Source organism: Lonchura striata, chromosome 2 (genome assembly GCF_046129695.1).
Source record: "Lonchura striata isolate bLonStr1 chromosome 2, bLonStr1.mat, whole genome shotgun sequence".
Taxonomy (NCBI): domain Eukaryota; kingdom Metazoa; phylum Chordata; class Aves; order Passeriformes; family Estrildidae; genus Lonchura; species Lonchura striata.
This window is the reverse complement of record NC_134604.1, coordinates 17830438-17848230: the sequence shown is the minus strand read 5'-3', so window position 1 is coordinate 17848230 and position 17793 is coordinate 17830438. Positions and strand designations below refer to the sequence as shown.

At 46.5% G+C, this 17793-nt stretch overlaps 1 protein-coding gene across 1 annotated transcript in view; it reads right to left on the bottom strand.

The window, feature by feature from the left end:
* The window catches only part of ADAMTS5 (ADAM metallopeptidase with thrombospondin type 1 motif 5), a 149082-nt gene that overhangs the window by 34263 nt on the left and 97026 nt on the right, over positions 1–17793 (bottom strand). The window contains exons 2-3 of the mRNA XM_021550158.3: positions 6143–6657; positions 4086–5015 (exon numbers count right to left, since the gene is read on the bottom strand). Of these exons, the coding sequence (XP_021405833.2) occupies positions 4086–5015; positions 6143–6657 (1445 nt within the window). The remainder of the gene's footprint in view (positions 1–4085; positions 5016–6142; positions 6658–17793) is intronic.

Here is a 17793-nt window from a genome sequence, read left to right as displayed (position 1 = left end):
TACAGAGCTAAGATAATACAAAGCTTGCTGTTAAATTTCAACAGCACTGCCAGATGGACAGTTAAACTAAATCAAACACACCAGCCCCATATAATGACTGTGTAGAAAAAGGCAGGACAGTGGCCTTTGGCTCTAGCATGAACCCTCTGCTCAAGCCAGGCATGATGGTACTATCACAGATGATGCTAACAAGCACGTAGGAAAGGATTTTTTTCTTGCTCCTAATGTCTGTATCTACTGTGAGAAACATCTATTTTAATCTTCAGATGATTCAGAACCGGAGGGAGAGGAAGAGAGCTGGATTTTGTCCAACTGCATTCAATAGTTCACTTAAAATTTAACTAAGGGCCACTAATGAAATAGACTGTATGGATTCTACAGGATAATTACAGAGCAGGCTGAACCTCAGAAAAAGAACAGTGTGAGTTCAACTGCAGTTTGCAAGTCCCATCTAATCTGTTTTGCTACTGTGGCAAACAATCTTGCAAGTGTTTTGTTACACCCATAAAAATCTGAAAATAATCTGCTTCCAGCTCCAGCAAACTGCTCACTATGAAAAAGGCTGAAACAGAATAACTCTAAATTTGCCGTTGACTTCACTGCCACTGAGAACAAGTGATGAAACACTAAATTCTAAATTTGCTGTTGACTTCACTGCCATGGAAAACAAGTTATCTAATCTCCAGGGAAAGCGGGCTTTGCAAGCTCTTCCTCCCTCCTCCCCACCACACAGCCACTTCTCTACAGAGTGGAGGAGACTCACCTGGCCACCATAATTGCATCCTTGCACCACCATATTCCATGGAGGATGCTCTAGCATTCATGGGCCCAAAGCTTTACAGCTGCTGGCAAGGACTCGACCACAACGTATCAAACAGCAGGGGACCCATGTACTCTCTAAGACTGTTATGGTCAAGCTGCCTTGAGGAAATTTAGAAATATCAGAAAATTATCACAACATTTGGTTACTGTCAAGTCAGACCTCTGCCATGCTTCATCCTGCTCCTCATGGGTCAAAAAGACAGATGGCAACCACTGGGAAAATACACTTCTCATTATCAGATTGAAAAAAAATCACTGTGGAACCCAATTAAATTTCTTCAATATTTAGTGACAGCTGATTTCTGTGTCTACATAAGGTTTTCACAATGGCCAGATATGTAACTGTAGTGATCCTTGCATTTACAGAGTAAACACAGGACCCACTGCAGCTAATGGACCCTTGCCATTACTGATAAGCAACACAAAGCCTAAAAACAGCTTTAAGATGTTGCCTGTATCACTCTAAACTGAATTCATGTTCATCTTGATTTACTGTGATCTGCAGGATAATTGCTTTAAAGCCCTTATCCAATTAAATAGAGATTATGACCAGAAGTAAGTGGCTGGTTTAACTCAGAATCAGTGAATTTCCTTCTAATTTTTTTTACAGGAAGTACTTCCTAGTATGATGATCATGATCACAACCATAATTTGAACTTATATAATATGTGAACCACAACTAATTTAATAATAAAGGAGAGCTACCAATGCAGTCTCAGTCTACCAAAGGTTACTAATATGTTTTTAAAGAAGTAAAGACAACCAAAGAGGATGAAGCAACACTGCTGAATTCTGTCGGGATTCTTCCTGCATATAGGAACTCAAATAAAGCCCTCTTTTGGTGTAAAAAAATAACATCCAATCAAATGTCACTCTGGAACAAAGATAATTATTATATTAGGGATTTGTATGGCACCAGCCATGCACAATGCAGATTCTATCTATACAAAGCCAGTTCCATACAGCTGAGGCCATGCATTCAGCTGACAAACGGTCTGCAAATATTATTCTGTTGACGAAGCTCAAGGTGGCCTCAGTTAGTAAACAACGATGGAAAAGTACCTCACACGTTTGCCCAATGCCTGAAACCCAAGGCACTTAGAAAGAGACATCTGGATGTTCAAAAATCAGCATGACGATATTCAGAGCCCATCAAAACACGCAGCCACGGCTAGGCGTCTTGTAGCTTAGCAACCAACTTCATCCATCCAAAACAGAGTTGTAAAAGCGGTGCTCTCCTGCCAACTGCTGCCACTCTCATTGAAAAGCTAAACTGGAAAAAATCTCTCCTTTAGTTCAAAGCGGGGCTGTTTTCTCCAAGAAACATCTCCACCGCTTTTTCATCCTTTAACCCTTTTCGTGTTTACATTCCACAAGGAACAAATAGATTCATGTTGACATTTCAAGGGTAAGCATATAAAAATCGTGTGGGCTCACACACACTCTCTGCAAAGAACATCATGAACGCATGTAGCAAGAAACTCCAGTCTGGTTCTTAATTCAGTCAAACACTGCCAAACAATGTCCGTGTGCACACAGCAAAGTATTAAAGCAGATTAAGTTGTCCTGAACTGCATTGAGCAGCTAATCCCAGAGTTAAAGCTGTTAAAATGTAAACCAAGAAAACACAAGCCTGTTTTTTTTTTCTTATGAAGCAGCCCACAGCAGCAGTGCAAGCAACATTTGCATCTTAAGAGTGGAAGGAGACCACAGGAACCGTGGTAATTTGTTAATTCTATGCACTATTTACATCCTACAGAGGTAATGCTATGCATTGCTCATGAGTCTTTGAAAGTGGATTACTGATTAGTAGCACCCTCTTATTCTGGCAGGAGGGTGTCCATGCAAAGAATTACAGCTAAGCATCTGTAAAGCAACTGCACTTCAAAGTCACATACTATCTCAGTCCAAATTAACTTAATAATTGACGTTAAGGTTCACAGTCCCCACCCTAGTTTCAGAATTGTCATACAGACCAGGGAAATAAGTGGGAATACTGGCAGAGAGAAACACTCTTCAGAGAGAAGTTACGGATTCTGGCCCAGGCTGAATAAGCCATTAAAAAGATGTTTATAGCAAACCCAAAAACATTCTGACCCAGTCTAGGCAGCCTGCTTTCATTCAGGTTATAGTGATTAAAAAAATGAAAGCTCGCAAATTGCACTGATGGACTTTAAACTGCTAAAAAGGGCTCCTGTTGTACAAGTGATGCCTGACACAGGACCTAATGTTTCAACTATTTACAGCCATAAAAGCAAGCCAGGCGCTTTTTTTCCCCCTTCTGGAGCAACTCCTTCCACAAACCATCCAAAGCATCCTTTTTGGCAGGCTCCTACGATGTAGCAAAGCCGGAGAACTCAAATGAACGGAAAGTCATGCAGTTATTTTTTTCGTACTTGGGGAAAGGGAAAAAAAGAAAACACCAAACCCAAACCGCTGAAGGGATATTCTTACAGAACTTCATTGCATAAACTCGGCCACATGTCTACCAGAGCAATGTCCCTTAACGACCTCTGGCAATGTAATTAATCAACAACCCAGCGTGGAGCAACAAGGCACGGCTCTGCATGGGCAGCACAAGCAGATCCAACCCACAGCAGATCAGGGCATCCTCTCGGGGGACAGGACAGGGACTGCAGCCCCTTGTCACCAACCTGTCCAGCTCACTCAGCTTGAGCAGCCCTGTTTACCTGCGGTCTGCGCTTACGTCCTACCCCTGAACCGCAAGCGCTGCTGGCTTCCAGCGCGGTGGAGCGATCCTTGCTGGAAACAGCGTCCCGATGTGCTCCACAAGCAAGTCTGTGCTCTTAAGGTGCTCTCCACCACTTTCCCTAGCAGCTTTGTTTGGGGACTAATTTAGGCTAGGAGGTGCTATCAGCCCTTCCCGACTGGACCACCTCTGCACAGCGAGAGGAGCCGGGTGTCAAACATCTCACAGGAACAGACAGGACCAAGGCTGAAGCAAAGGGACATTGGGCTGAGTCGCACGATCAAAGTTCCCACCTTTCCACCGGGCTGGGGTCCCAACACTGCACTGGTGAACCCACGGCGGGGGTGACAGCGCAGGGCAGGGGACATACACAGCTCTCAAGCGCTCCGCCATTCCCGGCAGCGGGTGCCGGTCCCCGAGATGCTGCACTGCCCGACGGACGAGCCGGATCCATGAGCGGGGCGGCAAACACCGGGCAAAGCCGGGCAGGAGCCCAGGCTCGAGGGACATCTCGTCGCTGTCACGGCCATGCCCAGCCCAGGGCCATGCCTACCTCGCGGGTGAAGAGGATGGCGGCATCGTAGTGCTCCTCGTGGTCATCGTCGAGGCGGTTGTGCTGGTGCTGCCACTTGCAGAAGTTCTTGAGCGTGGTGGCGGCGTTCCTGTTGACCTCCAGCCCCTTCTCCTTGTCGCCCAGCGCCACCACCTTCACCACGGCCAGCCGCACGTGGTTCTCCAGGCTGGCGTGCGCGTAGAGCCGGGAGGCGATGGAGGCCAGGGTGAGCAGGTAGTGCTGCAGCCCCTTCCCGTACTTGCGCACCATGGAGGCGTCGGCCACCAGCAGCAGCTCCACCTGCCGGGCCCGGGACACGGAGCGCCGCCGCCGCCGCCGCCGCCCGTCCCCGCCCGCCGGCCTGGCGGGGTCTCGGGTCTCGCAGCTGGTGCGGGCCGGCACCGTCTCGAAGCTGAAGCTCTCCCTGCGGAAGACGTGAGGGGCGCGGGCCGGGCCCTCGCCGTAGATCCGCGCCGCGGCCTCCCCGCGCGGCGCGCGGCGCGCCGGGCGCACGGTGTAGCGGGAGCGGCCCACGGCGAAGAAGCCGTCGAGGCCGCCGCAGAGGTTGAAGACGGCGAGCGAGCGCGGGCTGCCGTCCACCGTGCCGCGGTAGTGGCAGCGCGGCCCGTCGCGCTCCAGGTCGAGCAGGAAGCGCTGTCCCCCGGCGTAGAGCACGTAGCCCGCCCTGCCGCCCCCCGCGTAGGTCGGGTCGAGGCGCCGCACGGCCCCGCGGGGCGGCCCGGGGGCGGGGGGCCGGGCGGGCGGCGCGCCGGGCTCGGCAGGTGCGGGCGGCGGCGGCGCGGCGCGGCCGGCACGGGCGGCCAGCAGCAGCCACAGCAGCGCCGGCAGCATCCTCGCCTCGGCGCGGGGCAGCGGGGCGGCGGTACTGGGAATTGTGGTGGTGATAATGATGGCAAGAACGGGAGCCGGCTGGTGGAGCGGGGCAGCGTCGTTAAGGGATGGGAGGAAAAGGAGAGGTGCGGGGAACGGAAAAAAAAAAAAAGGAACGACAACAAAAAAATAAAAAAAAATAAGGAAAAAAGTAAAAAAGTTCTCCCTCCCGAAGTCAAGTGTGAGTGGGAGAGAAAAAAATGTCAACAAAAGCAGCTCGCGTGTGAACTTTTGTGTTTCTCTGCAGGGAAGAGCCGGGCGAACATGGAAGGGGGGAGAGAGAGTGAGAGAAAGAGGAAAAAAAAAAAAAAAAAAAAAAAATTCCCAAATCACTGCTGCCGGGGAGGCAGAGTGAGGAGAGAGGAAAAGGAGGAGAGACGGCTCGGAGCCGGCAAGTAGAGAAGTTTGAGCACTTCCCACTCCTCTTCCACTTCTCTGCTGTAGTCACCGAATCATCACCAGCAGCAGTAGGGCAGGTCTGCTGCGACTCGGCACTTTCTCGGGCTCCGGTGGGCTCCTTTCCTTCTTTTGCCCTCTTTTGTTTTGAAGAGAAGGAGGAGAAGGGGAGAGAAGAAATTCAGGCACCCAAAACCGCCTCGATCGTCCCCGATGAGATGATTAAAAATGAAAAAAAAAAAAGAAAAAAGAAAAAAAAAAAAGCCCAAGAAGCGGAAAACGTCCTGGATTTCTGTAAAAGCCCCCTCCCTGTATCTTTCCTGTTGTTGTTGTTGTTATCCCCAGTCTGCCGATGTGAACAAGAGGAGAAGGGAGAGAAATGTGAAGATGAGAGGAGGTGGAACAATGAATTTATAGCGGAATGCCATCCTGCAATGGCAATTTCAACAATTCGTCACTGCAGGCTGCCTCTTAAAGGGAGAGCTTCAAAACCACCACTCCCACACTTCCTTCTCATTTAATCAGACAGAAGGAGAAACTTGAGGGGAGGCGGAAAGGGGGAGGGGGGGCGGCGGCTTCGGGGGGAGGAGAAAACCAGCGAGAGTGAGCGGGAGAGAGGAAAGGAGAGGAGAAGAGCCGGGGGAAGCCGGACCACGGCAGAGAGAGACCGGCAGGAGAGAGATGTTTGTGCGTGTGTGAGAATCCCGAGGGGTGTCCCGGACCGCCGGCAGCCACGCTCGGGATGTGCCCGCGGCCGGAGCCGCGCTTACCTCGCGTCCTGCCGGGGCTGCGGCCCGCAGGGCTCCGGGAGGACGAGGAGGAGGAGGAGGAGGAGGAGGAGGAGGAGAGGTCTGTGCCGGCTCCGGACCCAGCGAGGGACGGCCGCGGGCGGATGGAGCCCCCGGGTGCCGCCGTGTCCCCGGCTCCTGCCCCGGCAGCGCCGAACTTGCCGTCTTTGTCTGCAGCCGGGCTGTCACCGAGTGCCGCAAGCTGTCATCCACCGCCGCGGGCCGTGCTGCCCCGAGCCCCGCGGCAGGGTGGGCGGGGAGGGGGCGATGCTTGCTCTGACCTTCGGCATGGCTTCGGACCCTTAGATCATCCCCCCGCTGTCGCACAGAGCCGCTGGCCCCGTCCCCTCGTCTGCCACCCCCTGCTTGGGGCTCCAGCAGGGACAGGTGACCGCAGTCACCTTTGCGCCTTAGCGTTGCCAATGGAATAGGTGGAGATGGCAAATGGCTCGTTCCCTGCCGATGGCAAATGCCCCGTTCCCTGTGCTGGAGCGGGTCTGGGAAGGTGAGAGCAAGGGGTCCCCTGAGGATTCCGACTGATTCCCCCCTGCTGAGGTCCAGACCCCACACCGACAAACAAAAGTGCTTATTTATCCCATGTTTCCTCTCCACAAAGCAGGACAGTGCCAGGAACAGGTGCTCCTTGGCTGCAGGACTGCACAAAGATGCAGGTCTCCAAGCTCATCCCCATCCTTTCCTCTCCTCTCCAAGCAGCAAATAAACCTCTGACCACTCTGGAAGAAAATGATGTGCACACCTGTAATGCTTGGCAGGGTCAGGGTGGGTGGTGGGATGCACAGACCTGCCCCTGTCGCTTCCAGGGGCTGCTTTGCAAGTCTACCATTTCTCTAAGGAACAGCTTAACTGAAGGCACAAAAGCTTCAAAAATTAATATTCCTGTGTAAATAATTGCATTAACATAACCCTGAGGTTGTGCTTATGAAATGTTTAACTCACCAAAGTTTTGCAAGTGTTCATTCTTCTTTTTCCATTTTTCTGAAAATGGTGATGCCTGTGAACTACAGTTCACTTCTCAACCTCCTAGTATTTTTTTCCTACATTTCAGTGTTCTATCATCCCCAAAAATTCTTGACTGGAGTCAGTAAGTTTCAAAATTAATAAGAGGCATGTATTAGGAAAGGTCACATTAACTTTTTGGGCATTGGGCCAGGACTATTCAACATTTAAAAATTTAAACATTTTCTCAGTTACTTAGACTCATTATAAAGTTAAAACAGCAGAAAAAAAATTAGAGAGAAGACATATTTTGACTGAAAAAAGAACCTGTAATTTTCTTGGATGGGTTTTACTTTTCCTTTGAGCCTAATGCATGTCTGCTCAGCACCAACAATATTTTTATTGACTTCACTGGGACCTGATCGAGTCCTGGATTTGCAAATATGTCTGGGTCCAAACTCCCAGATACCCCTGGGAGAGGTGCTAGAGATGAGATCTGGGATAAGGAATGTATTTTGGATAACAACCTCAGCACATCTCATTAAAGAAGTGTTAGTTTGTCAATGAAAGGGGATATGGTGCACAAGAGGCCAGTGTAATGTTCTCCCAGGCTACAGCCTAATTCCAACTGTCCAGCCATATAATCTTGGAAAAACAGGAATGCTTAAACAGGCTGGTGATAATTAAATGGTGTGTGTCCCACTGCTCATCTCTGGAGTTGTCTTTGATTTCCCAAGTGACAGAAGAAGTTGGCTGGGCTGCCCTGTTACACCAAGCAAGGATCCAGTCTTTCCAGGAAGGTACAAATTATTTTGTACAAATAACCCCACAGATTAGGAAATCTGTCCTGTTTACATCTCTAAACTGCAATAACTCAGCACAGCAGTGCTGAGAACATCTTTTAGTCTGAGAGCCCGGAAGTGTAAGGATAAATCACTAGAATAAATCATCTCTTTCCTCACAGTTTTGTCCTCTTAGCTTCTTTTCACAGTTAAACCACTGCCTTTAAAGAAGAAATCTGGTTAGCATGTCTCAAGTTGTGGATGACACTAAATCCTTGTCAAGCAGTTCTGACCTGGAAATCTCAAGGCTGACCTTTCCCTTCTGAGAGAGAGAGAGCCACAAATCCTCAATTAGCTTTGAGGCACAACACAAATCTTGTACACTTTGGATCAAATTCAATCCTGATGAAAGAAGATGCAATCCTCTGGAGTCTCTGGGAGCTACAAGCTGCTGTCTTTAAAGTTGTGTTTCACCCCCTGAATTTTTCCATGATATCCTTTAGAATCCTGCAGTCTGGGCAGCAGGGGATTCCTGATCCTATAGTGTTTTAGTCACATCAGAAACTTTGCTCTAAGCATTGCAAACAGTCACATGAATGAGCAGCTTGAGAGATATGGAGATACTGGAAAAGTTGGTAATGATTTTATCCAGGTGTCCTCCCAGTTTTTTGTAAAAAGGTCCTGTTTTACATCACTGCTTTTTCAATGCTCAGGCACATTAGAAGGGGTTAGAAAACCACAAATTGAAGATCTGCCTATAGCCCCCTGACAAGCAGTCAGGGCCCAGCAGGGATGTCCCGCCCAGCAGCATCTGTCTTTCACCATTAATTGAACTCCTCCTTCCTGGAAATAAAAATAATTCTCTTCAGTTTTCACTGTTCTGGTGTTAGGACTGTCTGGCATTTCTAAGTCATTGCACAAGGAAGATGGCAATTACTGTGGGAAGTAACATTTGTTCTGTAAAAGTACAAGGCGGCCGAAGCAAACCCAAGAAATTTGCCTGCCCAACACGTTCTAAATACCAAAAAAAAATCATCATTTGATAGACTTGTGATCAGCATAGGGCTATATCTAGGAATGGACTCAGGTTTGGGTAAGATCCTATTCAAAAAATATACCTGTAGGAACACAATTCTTAACATGGGACTGCTTTGTCCCTCCTGAGGATCTCTCTTCTGTTCACTTTATAGGAAATTTTAATATGATGATGATCAGAGGGATGGAGTAGCTCTGCTAACAAGGAAAGGCTGAGAAAACTGAGATTATTCAGCCTGAAGAGAAAAGACTTTGGGGTGCTCTAATGCAGCCTTCCAGTCGTTGAAGGGAACTTGGAGGAAAGATGGAGCAAGATGATTTGTAAGAGCCTGTAATGACAGGACAAGGGGGAATGGCTTCAAATCAAAAGTGAGGATGTTTAGATTAGATATTAGGAAAAGAATTTTATTCTGAGAGTGATGGAGCACTTGAGCAGGCTGCCCAGAGAAACTGTGGGTGCTTCATCCCTGGAAGTATCCAGGGCCATGGTTTGTTGGTCTTGTCAGAAGTTTTAACAATGCAACCATGATGATTACAGTGCTCAAGTCTGCTCATCTTCCATTCAGTGATGCATTAAAACCACTGAAGAAATTTATTTCTAAATGGCTCACTAGTAAATAAAATACTCATTATAAGTAATTTTGCTAAGAATTCTTAAAGATTAATATTTTAGGCTAGTCTTCTGGAAGGGACTAGATATTCCAGCATTTGGAATAAGTTATACAGCCTTTAACCCCCACCCTGGGATAGCAACATTTGCAGCATTGCCCCTTTTTTTTGGACCATGCATCTTTCTATGGCTTGGATGCTGTGAAAACCCACTCAGATGGATCCCTTCTGACAGCTGTTTTGAGTGAGTGTAACTTGCTTGTTGATACTGAAATGGATTTGTGGTTGACAAATAAGAAAACGCCACCATTATTGGTGCATCCTTCCTGCCAGTCTCACCGGATGTGCTGGGAGACGGGTGCTGCTGGAGACTGAAGTAACTTCTACATCCTTGCCCTCTCCCATTTCCAAGGAGTCCAGAACAAAGTTTTTACAGTCCTTCAATTATTTATTTGAAGGCCAAGTAGCACCTACCTCAGGAAAAACATCAGAAAGTATTTTCACAAGAAAGACACAGGCTGTTCCTTGCATGGCATTAGCCACCTTGTACCTTTGTGCCCCTCACAAGCCACTCTTGCATTTGTCCAGCACCCATAGCAGTTGTAACTGGCCAGGCTCTTTAGTTTAAACAAAACCATGAACTTAAAACAGTCATATTTGGTCAGGAATGCAAGTGGTTTTGGTGTGAACAACTGGGGCTTTAAGGCAAAATATTTTACTTGCCTCTTGATGAGAACTTCAAGGGAGCAAAGAAGAAGCCTTTGCTTGGGAGTTGTGTTTTTATAAGTGGCATGTGCAAGCAGTGGATCAGGGTTATAACAGTTCCAGCAGGCTGAAAATTTTGCATTTAATATCAGCTTTTTTCTGTCAGGTCTGGGGAGGCAGCTGTGAGGGTGTGGAGTTAAAGTGGGTTGGGCACTTTTAAAATACTTTTAAAATATTTTACTGTATTGTTTTACTGTAACAACACAAGAATTTGTGGGTGCCGTATCAAATTAAAATAGGAAACAGTCTGAGGCCTGGCTAGAAATCAAATTGTTGAGGTATCATGGAGGAGGAAAAGAGATTTCTGCAAGATTAAACATAAATAAAAATATCATGTAATACAAACATATAATGTAATAAATGTACATGTCTTACAGGTATGCAGGGGAGGGGTGAGCTGATAGATCAAAAGAAGCAGTGGGATTGTCCAGTCAGGAGGAGGAGGAGGTGCAAATGATAAACTATTTCTTACATTTTCAGGCATTAACCTGGAGAATAGGCTGGAATGGGGTCCTCACCTTCCAACAACTGCTGCAAGAAATGGATTCACATAAGCCATAACACAAGTGAATAATTGTGACCATTGAACCTACCATGAATTTTGTTTAAAAACACGTGTTGGGTGGGGGCAGTGCTCTGCAGGAAGTATCACATGTTAGTAAAGTAAGCATCAGACCCTTCTCCTTTTTTATTTTCTGAACAGCAGCAAGATAATCAGAGGAAGGGTAAAATGTTAAACTTTCCTTGTAAAAAAATTGACACTTGCTATAAAAATACATTTTAAGGGTGCAAGAAATGCGTGTGATGTATTCTACAGCCGTTCCTTCAGAGGAGTAGAAGGCCTGAAAAACTCTCTAGTGTAGTTTGTATGAGGAGCAGCAGACATTTAATTAATCTCAGTCTTAGAATTTTACAGCCAATATGTGGTCTCTGAACATCTCTGCTCTAGTTAGCAGAACATCTGTAGTAGAAAATCAGAGCTCAAATAAATTTGCATTCTCTTGCACCCCTCTAAACCTTGCCATATTTTGTCATTATTTCTTTAAATATTTTTCCAAAGGTGTGTATGTTCAGCTTCTCCCTGTCCTTCCAGCCCTTCGTTTGCACATAACCTGGATATAGCTAGATCTGAAATTCTGGGACAATTATAATAAAATAAATACCTCATTTTTTTTTTTTTTAACTATTTTATTTTTCACTCAAATTCTCAGTTGCTGCAAATTGGGATGGTTCCACATGGGCAAATTGTTAGAAGCATAGCTTTATGAATTTGCACATCTATAAATGATATTCCAGGACTGGAGGTGGAATATCTTTTTCCATGTCATCTGAGGCATAAGCCAGAAAATGTACTTCCCTAGACTTCAAAGTCGAAACTGTAAGAGTGATTAAAGAGAAATTTAAAACAAACATTCACTTGCCAGATCTCACCTGGCAGTAACACACACGCTCCACCACTTCAGAGATCGAGTTCTGGCTGCTTTGTACATGAATTTTTCCATTTCAGTCCTGGTTGCCCTGAAACTGGGGGCAGGAAGGCCTTTGCAGCTCCTGTGAGGAAGGAGGGAATGCTCTCAGGTGGCATCACTGCTTGGCCCAGAGCTCCATCTGGCTTATCCTCACTCCAAAGAGAAATCTTTCCCATGAAAGGGAGGGAAAGGTGAAGAACCCAGAGCTTGCTCTCCCACCATTAATCCCCAAGCAGGACCATTTTGGGAGCTCTTGCTGTCTAAGAGGGCTTGGAGGTGCTCCCAGGATGCTTCTAGGGTAGGGTGGTGGTCCTGCTTTTGGAGGGATTCTCCTGTCACCTCCACTAGCTATGCTTTGGTTTGCACCAGAGAGGAAGATCCCTTTGGGCTGAAACCCAAGCAGAAATATATTCTCATGGGCACACAGGGAATAGAGAGAGCTAGACAAAATAAATCCTCCCAAAGGGGCAATGAGTGGGTGCCACATCCTGAGCCAAGTCTTCCACATCCAGATCTCCCATGCTGCTGCACTGCTTCCTGGAGCAGCCAGTCCTGCTACTTCAGAGGAACAGTGTCAGCAGAGCCCTGCACAAGGTTCCTTTTCAAAGGTTTTAGACACTGTGCAGGTTGAGATGTTCCATCTGTAAGACAGGGATGAAGCTTTTGGGATATATTCTCTTGTCTCTAGCAGTGGAGAGCATCCATTTAATGATGAGCACAGGCATGTTAATGAGCAGCACATACATTTTAAAGTTTAGCACATATCCTGCAGCACACTCACTTCCCTCAGAAGGGCTGGGAGGTCTGTGTGACATTTAAATGCTATTTTAGTCTTATTTTAATGGCTTAAATGGGTCTCAGGTGATGCATTAGGTTCAGGCTGGCCTCGGGCTTTAAGGGCGCGATTCACCCCAAAATAAAAGCCCAAACACACATCTCATCACAGCTGCAATATTCATTTCTGGAAGGCACCTAGCAGGTCTTATCCAAGCCACTGCAGACAGGCAGTTTGAGTTTTTCCAGTTCCTAATGATTACACAGTATCCTGGAGTCAGTTGGACAACTTCCACCGAGAGTGAAACTCTTTGTATTTAATATCCCCCGAAAATAAAAGTGGTATAAGAGAAGGGCCTCAGTCTTTTTCTTCTTTTATTGCTGCTGTTGAAAAGGTTTAGCCCACAGGGATTGGAGCACTGGGCAAAAATACAAAATATGCAGTACATCCTGTTACACCAAAGCAGGCAGATCCTCTCCCGTAACAACCAGAGCTGTACAATGGGAGACTTTGTCTGGTTTTCCTGACCATACAGCCTGCATGGGCTGTCATTAAGGTTTCCATTTCAGGAAGTTGAATGGTGGAAATTGATAAATATCACAACTCCTTTTTCACCATTGTTCCGGGAGGGTGTGTGTTTGAAAGGGATGGGGGAGCTCTATTACCTGATACTGCAGTGGAAGTATTCCTGCAACAGGAAATTATTTCCCTCCTTACTACCCAGAATATTGTCAAATATGAGTCTTGGAAATCTTCAGCAGCCATGCTGCAAAGAAATTCCAAAAGAAATAAATAAATGCAGTGTTTAACATGTTTAGTATGTGGGCAGACCACAGAACAGATTGATCTTGAATGGATGTGAACAACTGGTCCTTTCAAAATACATCTATCCTGACCTTCAGCAGGAGAAAAACCTGAGCTCCACTAGACAAAAACATTCTTCCACTCTACATCATGCTACAGAAATCTCTTGTGGCCTGAAATGGATTTACAAAGGAGTATAAGAACACCCAGCCCACCTTTCAGAGCATTCAAACAGGGCAAAATCTTCCCAACCAAACCAAACTTTTGCTCTCCTGAGTAGTCTGAGCTGCAGGGGTTTCATCATAGTCTTGAGGCTGTTTCCCAAATCACCTATTCTCTCTCAGAACTCTTCTGCTTCTCTGCTCTCTTGCTTGTAGTATTTTCAGATTTTTTTTCTCCCAGGAGAACATTTTGCAGTGTTCATGTCATGGTCTAGATCATAACCACACCAGGCAACCTTATTTCCTCCTGATGTTTACTGGGGTTTATGTGCTCCAATATGAACTGACAAATGTGTGTACTCAAGCCCTTGCCAGTGAACAGCACGACTTTCCATGGTTCATAAAAACTCACCCATCCCCAGTGCAGCAGAACCATTCTCCTCTGCTCAGAGCAGGAGTTCACCACTTCCAAAGATGGAAACCATATGGTGACATGTTTTAAGAGAAAATATGACCAAGCAATGTCCCACCCATGACCTTTCCCAACAAAAAGCTCCCCTTACCATGCTGGAACTTCATCCTCGTGTCCCACCAGGTGTCAGCTGCTGTTGTGTGAGGAAGATGAGTGTTACCACTGTGTTTATGCCATGTGTTCACACCCAAACCACTCAGATTGATCCACTTGACTCATTAAAACTTGGTATTTCCAGGGAAGAAATGAGAGCTTTTGGAAAGGTGTTCCAATGCTTATTAACCTTAACTGTTAAAAAAATGGCATCCAGCTCCTCCTCTGAAATCCTTTTAGCTGCAGTGCCCAGACATGACACTCTATTAAACATTTTCCTGCCAGTCTGAAGAGTCTGCTACTTCTTTTTTCCTAGTTAAATTATAGATAATAGCTCATCACTTTGACCCTTTCCTTGGTGAGGCTTAAGCACAGTAAGGGCCTTGTGCTTATGCAAAGAACAATTTTTCAATATTTCACTCCATGTTTTGGCCTCCTTCAGCTAATTAAAAATATCTCTAAGCTGTGGATATTGCTGCTGGACAAAGCTGCAGCTTGGCTTCCATAATTCTGTTGGGCTGAGACCACACCAGGAACTCATCACGTGAGGAACAGCAGCAGCTCCTCCCTTTGCTTTTGCACAACCCCTGCTTCTCTGGAGAGAATGCTCCTCTTCTAAGGTCATGGGTCACAGCCCTTTTTTCCAGAGGCACTGCTCTGTTCCATATCTCATCATCAGGTTCCTCAATTCTTCATGCCAGTGTCCAGCCCATTTTAAAGCTTAGTCTGCCTCCTAAGATGATTTTATGATTTATGTGACTCCGATTTTATACTTCAGTCACCAGTGGTGTCCCTCAGTGCTCTGTATTGGGACAGATTAGATAAAAGGAAGGAATTCTTCCCTGTGAAGGTGGGGAGGCCCTGGCACAGGGTGCCCAGAGGAGCTGTGGCTGCACCTGGATGTGTCCAAGGCCAGCTTGGCTGAAACTCTGAGAAACCTGGGAGAGTGGAAGATGTCGCTATCCACAACAGTGGGGCTGGAACTAGATGATGTTTAAGGTCCCTTCCAACCAAGGTTGTTTTATGACTCCATGATTCTCTGTCTATTTGTAGGCCACTGATAAAATGATTAAACTGTGTTGTGCTAAGAATTGTTTATCTTGCTATAGGGAAAGAAGGCCTTGCTTGATGCTGTCTCTTCACAATCACACGTTGAAGTCTCTCAGTTTCCAATCCAGTCAATGTCTGCTGCATATTTTCTACTCCTCAGCAAATCCACATGAACAACACTGAACAACCACAGCACAATCAGGGTCAATAATAGCTCTTGGTTGTACAGTCACTTCCCCCCTATCCTCTGTGAGCTGCAGCCTTTGCCTTCCAGGCCCAGGGCTGCTGTGTAGGATGTGGCTGTGGGGGTCCCTCAGAGTAAAGTCAGGTTTCCTGAATGCCACTGATAAAGACATGACCTCACTGCAGTCCTGTTTTGGCTGCTTGGACATGTTTCTACTTACAGGGCTTAGGTAGCACCTCCCTCCTGGACTTCACAGAGACATAAAAACCCCCTGTCCTTTCCTGTGTGCATCTTCTGAAGAGCTCATTTTGGTAAATTCTAATTGCAGGTTTGTTGTTTTTTTTTTTTTTTTTTTGTCTGTCTGCAGTTTTGTGCAGATGAGGTCAGAGCAATTTTGTAGTGAAGAACATTATAACAGTCTCACATTCTCACTCCCCCATCAGCAGGATCAGGGAGAGAACTGGAAGAGTAGAAGCTGGAAAACTCATGGGTTGAGATAAAGACAGTTCAATGGGGAAAGCAAAGGCTGCACACAAGCAAAGCAAAACAAGGAAATAATTCACTTCTTCCCATGGGCAGGTGCTCAGCATCCCCAGGAGAGCAGGGATCCCCATCACACCTAACAGTGATTTGAGAGCACAAGCCCCATCACTCCAAATGTCCCCTCTTCCTCCTTCTTCCCTACCTTTATATCCTGAGCAGGATGTCACTGGGATCCCTTTTGTCAGCTGGGGTCACCTGTCCTGACTGTGTCCCCTGCAGCCCCAACCTCCTCTCCAGGAGGACAAAAAGCAGGAATGGCCTTGGCTCTGTGTGAGCCTTGCGCAGCAACAACAAAACCATCTCTGTATTATCAGACACAAAACACAGCCACACACCAGCCACTGAGGAAAAATTACCTCTACTCCAGCTGAAACCAGCACAAGGAGAAAACATTTAGTGCGTGACGAAAACTGACAAAAAGCGTCACTGCGTATCACTGTGCACCAGCTGTACTTGTCCTTGGAAGCAAATGCTGAGTGTGATTGGTTTTGGTGGTTTTTTATCTGTGTGCTCATTTACAGTGATAAGGAGTAGTCCTCATTCCAAGTAGCCAAGGAATGCTAAATAGTTCATGCACATATGGAAATGAATGACTGCACGAAATGCAAAGCCCATCAGACTGTCTGTTGTCTGCAGTGTAACCCCTGTGGCCTTCTCTCCTCCCTCATTTGCCTAACCCTGTTTTAACAAGCACCTGGAATGCTTCAGCTGGTATGTCCCTGCTGATCCTGCACTGCAGGCCCACAGAACTCCCTCACATTCTTCTCTTGACACAGTGACTCGTATGGGGCACAGGCAGAATTCCAAAACAAAGCCAGCAGATGCTGTGGGTCCATGAAAGCCACATGAAGTTGGTTTTCTGATGGTTTTCATTATGTTGTGGTGCAAGTGCCCTGCATTCACATGGTTTTATGGATTTTAGCAAACTCTGCCCTTAGTTTCAGTTTCAGGCTCTTTCTGCAGATTTGAAGGCACTCTGTGTGCATGTTAGGGGGGGATTTAATTTTGTTTTTTACTGTTGGAAAGCAAAACACTCTCTTTCTCCAGCCTCTTTACTTGCTGTGCTACCAGAAAAACACTGGGAGAGTTATTAGTCAGTACCTGTTAGAGTAAAAATTAGTAATGTTTCCCAGTAATAAATGTTGCGGCAAAGAACTTTCAAGTTCTGAATCAGATTCTTTTTTTTTCCCCTTCAAACCATCCCTCAGATCTGAGGCACTCTGAAGAGAAGGGTTTTCATACTGAACCCAGGTCTCTGTATTGTTAATGGGATTGTCAAGGTGCTGTTTTCACAAGATGGGTTCCAGAGAGCTCAGCCACCCACACAGGCAACTGCAACCACAAGAGGCAACACTTCAGAGCATCCTATCTGAGAATCCATCTAGAGGACATTTCGATAGACCTGAGGCTCTTCTGCTCCTGCTTGGAAGTGCCTGGACAGCAGCCAGCTCTAATTTAGAACTCCTGCAGACATGTTAGCTCAGTTCTGTGCTAGAGCACATATATCAAAGCCCTTGCCATCATCTGCCTTGAGATGATACCTTGTAGGTAAAGCTCAGTGCTCAGGTGATCTGGGGTTTTGCTCGCTGTGTGGATGTCAGAGGAATTTCACATCAGAATAAAGGCACTCAGGGGAGGAGAGTTTTTTCTGCTTTCTGCTATGCCTTACCCATTGATTTGGCCCAGCAGATTTTTCTACAGAGGCTACAGCTGGTTTCAGGGAACCTCTTTGGATCCTGTCAAACATGAGGCAGGTTTTTAACAACCTCCACCTCTCTGCTTGCTTTGCACCCACTCAGGCCTGGCTAAAACCCAGCCTGTAGGACTCCTTTCCTAGTGCACATGCTTTATAGATTAAAAAAAAAAAAACAACAAACTTGAATCAGAAGAAAACCAGGCAGAAACCCCTGCCTGCATTCACATGTCAGACCCAA